The 8240-nt window shown below is 35.9% G+C and overlaps 1 protein-coding gene across 1 annotated transcript; it reads right to left on the reverse strand.

Moving 5' to 3' along the window:
• Window positions 1-4305: 4305 nt before the first annotated feature.
• Window positions 4306-8018, reverse strand: LOC107829992 (putative serine/threonine-protein kinase WNK9). Its single transcript, XM_075229578.1, has 7 exons — window positions 7484-8018; window positions 7322-7359; window positions 6885-7112; window positions 6551-6771; window positions 6223-6380; window positions 5711-6140; window positions 4306-5627 (listed from the first exon to the last, which is right to left on the reverse strand). Exons 1-7 carry the CDS (start codon window positions 7556-7558, stop codon window positions 4561-4563), a joined length of 2217 nt encoding a protein of 738 aa, XP_075085679.1. The 5' UTR covers window positions 7559-8018; the 3' UTR covers window positions 4306-4560.
• Window positions 8019-8240: the final 222 nt, after the last annotated feature.

The following is an 8240-nucleotide window of genomic DNA, read 5'->3' on the forward strand; positions in this document are numbered from 1 at the left end:
AGGCTGTGAGAAAAAGAAAAACTGATATTCCCAAGGCTGGAACCCCAAACACTAGGGGAAGAGCAAAGATGCTCTTGAAAAGGCAGTTGAGGAGAGAAAGAGAAAGAGAAAAGAATTTAGTCCAAGAAAATAAGTCTAATGTGGAGGAGGTTGATTTGATGAGTGAGGAAGAAAAAGATGAGGTTCCTCTTCAAAGAAAAAGGAAGGATAAGGTCGAATCATCCTCAGCCACTCCTAAAAAGAAGAGGACCCTAAAGAAGAAAAAGGAGACCGAACCAATTTCAAATGCCGAAAGTAAACTAAGAGGAGGCTTGCCATGGTAGGTAAGGAGTTGTTGTTTAGTGGGCTGATGATGCTTAAAGATAGGGTGGTACACCCTGCAATGTCTGAATAGTTTGGGATGAAGGAGCTTCTAGAGATCTTGAGCACCAAAAGTGGACACACTTGTTCTTGTGCATACTCCCTGTAATGTATGGAGAAGCTTCTACTCAAAGTTTAACCTGCTAGAAGATGGCATAGTGAGTACCGTGGTAAGGGAAGTGGACTTGGTCTTCAACGCTGAAACCATGGGAGAAGTTTTGAGGGTGCATGTGAATTGGTTTGATACTTATATCCAACGTAAGTGGCCCAATTAGGAGGAGAGAATGATGACATATATATGACTGCAACATACACCTAGGAAAAGAAAAAGGAGAACCCCAGAAATATGGGCAAATAAAAAATATAACAGGTTCATAAACTCTTGTTTGAGTTTGTGAATAAGTGTCTACTGCCCCGATCCGAAAGGAGGCATGAGGCCACTTATTTGGACTTGGAAATAGTGAAAGTTCTGGATCAAGACAGACTGCTAAACAATCCCTCTTTGATGATTAAGCATATGGCAAGAGCAACAGATCAATCAAAAGGTCCATATGCCTTTCCTTATGGTTTCTACTTACTAAGGTGTTTGAGAATTTCAAGGTTTCCCAGCATCTAGGGAAGAAAGGGACAATGAATAACATGTTTGATGAGGAGATTCTGAGGGCATATGATTGCATTACAAGGAAACCTGATACAAAGAGCAAGGACTCGATCACTAATATGTTGGAGAACTGGTTGGTGCAATTGAAGAAAATGAGAAGTTGTATGTTGAAATCATCTTTTTGAAGTGGGAGAATAGGCAGCTAAGAGAAGAGATGAAGTTAGAGCAAGATGTTGCATGCTTTGACAAACTTTTGGGGCTTACTCGTGGAGAATCCTCTTCCACGAAAGAACCTGATCATCCATCCTCTTAATCTTTCTAGTCCAGTCCTTAGGCACTTTAATCTTAATACCTTCTAATATCAATTTATGGATTTTCCTTTTGTTGTTATTTTTGTGATTGTGGCAATCTGATGGGTTTGTACAACTGTCTTTTGGCTTGGGCCTTTTGGACTTAATATGGTAAGAGGCTTAATCAAATGAATATAATTTTTTATTTAAGGCTCAATATGTCTTTGTAAAAATAAATAATTTCCTTATATTAAACGTTTGAGCACTTGACATTGTGTGCATGTTAGTGTATCCAGAGTGTCCATGAGTTTGATATTATTAGTTTTATTTGTTGACTCTATTAACGATTTATTTTTTTGATGATGCCAAAAGGAGAAAGTTAAGGATGTGCACATAAACTGATCAATGAACCTCGTCATAATGCACTTGAGTTGTTAAACATGCAACTGTAATAAAGGATATGTGTGTTGCAGAATTAAAAAACCAACCTGGTTTTTATCTTAGCCCTCTATAGTCTTGCAATGAATTGAGGTGAGGCCCTACACTCATGCAAAAACAGACAATCAAAATAAGAGTGCTGATAATAAAACAGGTTCTTGAGCTGAAGACTGTAGAGAAATTACTCAAACAGTTGGGTAATTTTCAAATGGATTTGTCATCATCAAAAAGGATAAATTTGTTAAGCTTGAATAATTTAGCTTAAATTAAGTATTGATAATTCACAAATATATTGAAAGAACCAAGTTCTATTGATGTCATTTATTATGCTACTAACTAGTGTTAAGACATGACATACAGATGATAAGACCACTAGGTCCGTAGCAGGATGAAGCAAAATGTTAAAGACGTTGATCAGAAACAGCAGAAGATTGAATGCAAGTTGAATTCCGAAAAGAAGTCAATTTGTACGCTACAATAGCTGGAGGAATCTGTATTTAAAAAGGGTTTTACCACGTATGAAAAACTTGTAGTAAAAGAAAAGCTTGAGGAGTTAAAAATAAATAAGAAAACCAAATCTAATAAAAAGAGGCTTTTCTTAACCGAAATATTCTAGTTTTTGGATTTCAGCCAATCTCACATCTATATGAAGAGCCTTATTGCTGGTATTCAAGACTGATGCTATTCACACAGTTTCAAGGAATCATTCTTGGCAATAGCATTTTCAAACAAGAAGGTGCTCTTACAAACTCAAACTCTCAACCAAAAGAAAAAGATTTCGAAGAGGATGCTGCTTAGTTCTTTAGTTATTAGGTTAAGTCATTGTTCTTGAATTGTAACCTATTTTTCTTTTAAAAAAGTGTAACTATAGGTTAGCATAACTCTTGAGTTTTGATTTAGCTTTATAGACAAGAGTTAGTTTTAAAAAGGGTAGCTAAAATTTATTTGAATGTAGGGCAAGAGTGCTAGAGTTTGTCTTTTTGGTTATTGAAACCCTAAAAGTGCTCTTTGAAGTTAGTAAAGGTACTAGAATTTGTCCTCTTGGTTATTGAGTTGTAACATAAAAATACTCTTTGAAGTTACTACACCGGTAGGTCGTAACTTTTTTATCCTTGAGTAAGGAGGTTTTCCACATAAAATCATTATTTTCTTTAAATTCTACGCTTCACTAGTTGTTTGTGTCTGAATTAGATACGTCATAGTGAAAATTGGGTAACACATAATTCACCTCCCTCTTGGATTACGGTGCAACCTTAGAATAACAATGTTAATTTATTACAAATAGAATTAATTGGGTGGCTTCTCTTGCTCAAAGTAATTCAGACAAAGTTTAATACCATGGCGAAAACAACTAACACTTCTTATCGGACGGCTTGAACAGTTTAACAATTTTTTGATAGGTCCGCTTTCATGCATATCGAGAAAATTTTCTGTCACATTTATATGACTTAATTTCAGTGTCTAAATTCATGCTAATGAAAGATTTATAAGGCTAATTTACTAATTAACAAATGTTCAACTTTATAACTAGTATCTTGTGCATTTTGAAATAGTGTTTGTTTTTCTTTTCCACCATGTGTGGAGAACTGTGTATATATGCCATTGGAATTGCAAATTTTAGAACTCTAGGTGTTTCGGCAATCATTAACCCACTAAAATTGGACTAGGTCCAGAGAAACATGTCGATAAATTATAAGCCCTTGAAACTTGAAAGCAGCAAACCAAATGTTTTGCATACCTTTCTTTTCCTCTTTTATAGTTTTCCTTTTTTTGTTTTTTGTTTTTTTTTTTTTACTGCAAGCCCTTTGAGATATGTTAATTTTTCCAGGAAACAGTTTTTACTAATCAACAAATATCTCCAAATTGACGTTTTATCTGGCAGGTATGTGGTAGTTGGCGCATGTGATTAATCCTATAAACCAAAAAAAGTCCAAGTCAAGTGCTTGAGAAGAGAAAGAGGAAACATAAAGCAAAGGAATGTGTACGCGTGTACTCATTTATGTCACTTTTTACATAACCTAGTTCAAGTGGCATATTAAAAAAGAGACCTGCACTTTTTCACATTATTGATATGAGTTGGGACTCCAAGAAAAGACATTTGTTAAGACCATTTTACTTTTTTATTTTAATTCAAAATAATTATTCATTTACATAATTAAGAAAAAATTAATTTTATTTTTCCAAACTTTGCCCTTATTTATATATTTTAATATGTTAATGTAATAATTAATTAATGTTAATTTAGTGAATACATCTTTTTTTCTTTAGAAGTTCATATTTCCTTAATGGGTGTGCCAAAAGTAAAATGATCGCTTATTTTGGACCGGAGTGCGAGTTATTTTGAGGAACATAGGCCCCCCTACTCCTTACCCCCAAAAAAAGGATAAAAGAACAAAATAACGAAGTAAAAGGAAGAAAAAGACCCTTCATTTGAAGTCTTGCAATGAATGAACTCCAGAAAGTTTGCAACTATGGCATAATAGTTGGATCATTTTCACCTTTTTCTCAAATAGAATTGAGCAATGCCATGAGTTCCCAGAGTAAACTTAGCTTTATAATGGATATGTAGATGTTGAACAAGGTTTTGGAATGTTTAAAGAATGGAAGAGAAAGCTGTTCATGTCAAACAACTAAATTCTTGATTATTGAGTGCTCTTGAAATTTTTGGTTAAGCACCCGAATGAATATCTTAATTATAATATCTATAGTATAAGCCATTATCCATACATAATTGTTACACACAATCTATGTTCAAGATTACTGTAAGTCCCTTGTTGGATTGCAAGAAAGTTGAACTGGTGAGACCAGCAATTTCTCTACCAAGGTAATTTACAATCAATCGTTCCAAAAGAAGGTAATATTCTCTTGGAGCTAAGAATCTACAAGTGAGTGTCCACTTGAGTGAGACGTGTAAAAATCTATGGCATCAACTGGAAGTGAGGTGGCCCTGTGAAGTGATTGGGGAAGCAATGCTCCTGTATAGAAGCTCTGGGCAGTGGCCATGTGCTCTGGGCTGCAGGAACCGAATGCAAGTGGATATCTCCTAACTTTAGAATTAGAACATTCGTTCTCGATTTCTATGGGCAAATATGAAGAAAAATGCTTGCCTGAGTTAAATAATCTTAGTAGAAGCTCATCCTTCTCTATAGATGGAGTTGAACCTGATGATACCTTATCCTTTCTTGGGATTTTGTTGCTGGACCTTTGATGCGGATATTTTGAATCAACTCCTAACCGCTGATCTTTTAGGCCCCTCAACTGCATTTGGTACTTTGCCTTGAGCCACCTCAACTCTCGCCTTATCTCATTCTCATAATCTTCTACTGGAGTTCTAGCTCCTGAAGATTTTGAGGAGGTAGAGTCTTGTTTTCTTATACGAGACTTGTCATCCTTGTCAACACTCGTAAGTTTCTCATCACCAACATTCATGGATTCATCCACCAATTTATCTTCAACATCAGAGTTACAGTCAACAGAGCCTTGTACGCGTGATTTTGTTTTGTCATGTTGTGCCCAAATATCAGTAAAATGTACACCATCAGATTCCCATGTTCCATCAGGAGCGGAGTCAGTGATACATTGTTCAGAGCGATCCAAATGGTACATTATCTCCTCAAAACGGCCATGCATAGCACCACATCCATGCTTGGAACAATGAAGCACTTGCAAGTTCCTAGGACCATCCGACGATAGGTAGTTCACAAGAGAACCATTAGAAGCACAGTTGTGACAGCCACGGTTCATGTAGTTGGGGCTTTCCTCTATACCAAACCCCTTCGTCCACTCGGGTACTAAGGAAGCAATCTCTCCATCTATCATGTCTGCTATCTTGGTAACGTCTTGGTCTGTAATATCTAACTCGGCCACCATTTCAGTAGCAACACTTAGTGCTGTATCATTCTCAACATCAAAAGGAAAATAAATGTTGCGTACACGCCCTGTAAATGAAAATGCAAAGCAGTTTAATTTACAACAAGACGACTTAAACAGTACTAGATATGGAGCAGTAATAAAACAAAACCTTCTTTATCCGCAATCCTGAGTCGTAAAAAGATGCCATCATCTTCTCTCCTCCTTCCCTTAATGCTGATATCAACATTTTCCATGTCATCCTCTTCGGGATCTGTGAATAGATCAATTTCATTTGCCTCATACTCAAGTTGATGGTAGTACGAATCACTCTCTGGTTCATATCCAAGATAACCATTTACTGGAGAGTTGTTAGGATGGCATATGCTAAAGAGACGCTGTCCTAATGTAGGGTCTAATTCGTCAGACTCTTGCAAGTAATTTAGTGTCTCTGAGTCCGATACGTAATCATCAATTTGGAGAAAAGGGTCATCAAGAAGCTCCCTGGCGGATAGTCTGTGAGAAACTGTTGCCAAGCATTTCTCAACAAAACGCCGAACCTCAGGATCCTCGACTTTGTAAAGGGCATCTGGCTTTTTTCCCTACATAACAAATCTATGTTGATGGATATGAATTCAAAGAGCAAAATCAAAATCAAGAAGTTTCAAGATTTTAGGTTCTTACGGAAGTCACTTTTTTGTAGATCTGAGCAGGGTGAGTGCACTCACTGTATGGATAATCAAAGGTCGCCATTTCTAAAATACACATTCCAAATGAATAAATGTCCACCAATTCATTGTACTCCTCTGCATAAACCTCCGGAGCCATGAACTCTGGAGTTCCTGGTAGGACAAACAAGAAGCAACAAAACATTGTAGGATTAAAACTGCAAAAGCACTTATCATTACAATTTTCCAGAAGAATTTAAGCTGGATAGAACATGAATATGCAATAAGAGATCTCAAATACATAATTGATTTCATTTATTCTTCAAGATTTTTATCGGGCATACCTACACAACGTTCAACATGGGATTTCCGCAGGATGGCAGCAAGGCCAAGATCACCAATTTTGACTTCCCCCTGGTTTCCGTTGATGAAAATGTTATCACACTTGAGGTCTCTGTGTATAACAGGAGGGTCATGGCTATGCAGGTAATGAAGCCCTCTCAAAATCTGTCGACACCAACGCTTTACTGCTCTAATGTTAACCCTCTTGTGTTTTAGCCTGTACCTGTCCAAGATTAAGAAATAGTTCCACATCACAACAGATATTACCATTCATCAGATAATCTCAACAAGTTCTAAAGAATGAGGAATTATGAACCAAATATGGTTTCTACTTACTGTCTAAGAGTGCCAGAGGTGAACATCTCTGTGACAAAGTTAATGTTTCTATTGGAAACATCAACCCAAGAAGTGTAAAATTTCATGATGTTTTTATGCTTCAGTGTCTTGAGCAGATGAATTTCACAATAAAGCCTCTCAAGATCTTCTGGACTTTGCATAAAGTCATAAAGCTTCACCTGATTCCATGCTACTTCAATCCCTTCATACTCATCAAAAGCCTTATAACTGCACCAAAATTACCCCAAATTAGGAGGGGGAAAAAGAGATCAAAAAAGGAAAATTAAGCATTATATATATATATATATATATATATATATATATATATATATATAATGCCTGGTTCTAAAGCACCCAATTTTGAAGATACCATATTCAGTATTGTAATAGATTCAATTTTGCAGAAAGTAAACCAAGAAAGAGAGAGAGGCACATACACTGTCTTTGAAGCCCCTTTACCAAGAATTTCATTGTACTGATTTCAGAAAACAAAATGAAGCAAATGAGAACTCAATATAATGGAAAAAAGAGAGTAAAATAAACCATGAAAAGGGGCTCAAGTGCAACAAGTTACAATAGGAATGGAAACAAGAACATACCCTTCCATATCTTCCAGTAGGATCAACTTCAACAAAGTCAGAATCATCTGATTCAAAGTCAATGACACCATTCATTCCTTGTATTTTTTAAATTTTTTCTTTTGGTATTAGGATAATCTGCTCACTCTATCTTGTTTCCTATGATTTATGGGGAGGAGAGAAAGGTAGATGAATTGGCACTCAATCAAGATTAATACTAGAAGAAAATCTGGGGACTATGTTGCTGTGTTAAAAAGATACTTATCTTATTTGTTTAAAAATAAAAAAGAAAAAGGGAGAGGCATAGGTTAGTCCATTGAAAAGAAAAAGACCTTTTTATTTTTTGGTGTAACAACTCATAGACAGCCAACATGGCAAAGATTTCTCAAGGCTATGAAGTAAATGAAACAGGCATAGCATGACAAAGCACCTTTATTGTAAGCCTGCTTTTCTTTCTATCTCAACACGAGCTGTAAATCCCAAAAAACTAAAAAAAAACACCCCTTATGCACTCACCTTGTCCCCTTTGCTCTTCTCCGTACACTGTATGTTTTTTCTTCTTAAAGAAACTTACACGCTTTCATTTTTAGTTTATTTTAGGCAAAATACATGGCTGCGAAATCCTTATTACACACCTCATATTTACAAAAAATTTTTTACACACTCAACCTCTTAAAAGTGTGTCTAAGACACACTATTTTTGTGCTTGACCAATTTTTTAGATAACGTGAAAGTCACACCCTAATATGGTCGTGACACGTGTCATTGACTTTAAAAA

This window comes from Nicotiana tabacum, chromosome 14 (assembly GCF_000715075.1).
Source record: "Nicotiana tabacum cultivar K326 chromosome 14, ASM71507v2, whole genome shotgun sequence".
Lineage (NCBI taxonomy): Eukaryota > Viridiplantae > Streptophyta > Magnoliopsida > Solanales > Solanaceae > Nicotiana > Nicotiana tabacum.

What these genes read in the sequence shown, in the direction of transcription:
- LOC107829992 (XM_075229578.1), bottom strand. Translation starts at nt 7,558, where the DNA reads ATGAATGGTGTCATTGACTTTGAATCAGATGATTCTGACTTTGTTGAA. An exon ending in ACCTCTGGCACTCTTAGACA is followed by an intron (nt 6,772 to 6,884) that starts GTAAGTAGAAAC and finishes AATCTTGGACAG; the next exon opens with GTACAGGCTAAAACACAAGA. An exon ending in CAGGATTGCGGATAAAGAAG is followed by an intron (nt 5,628 to 5,710) that starts GTTTTGTTTTAT and finishes TTTCATTTACAG; the next exon opens with GGCGTGTACGCAACATTTAT.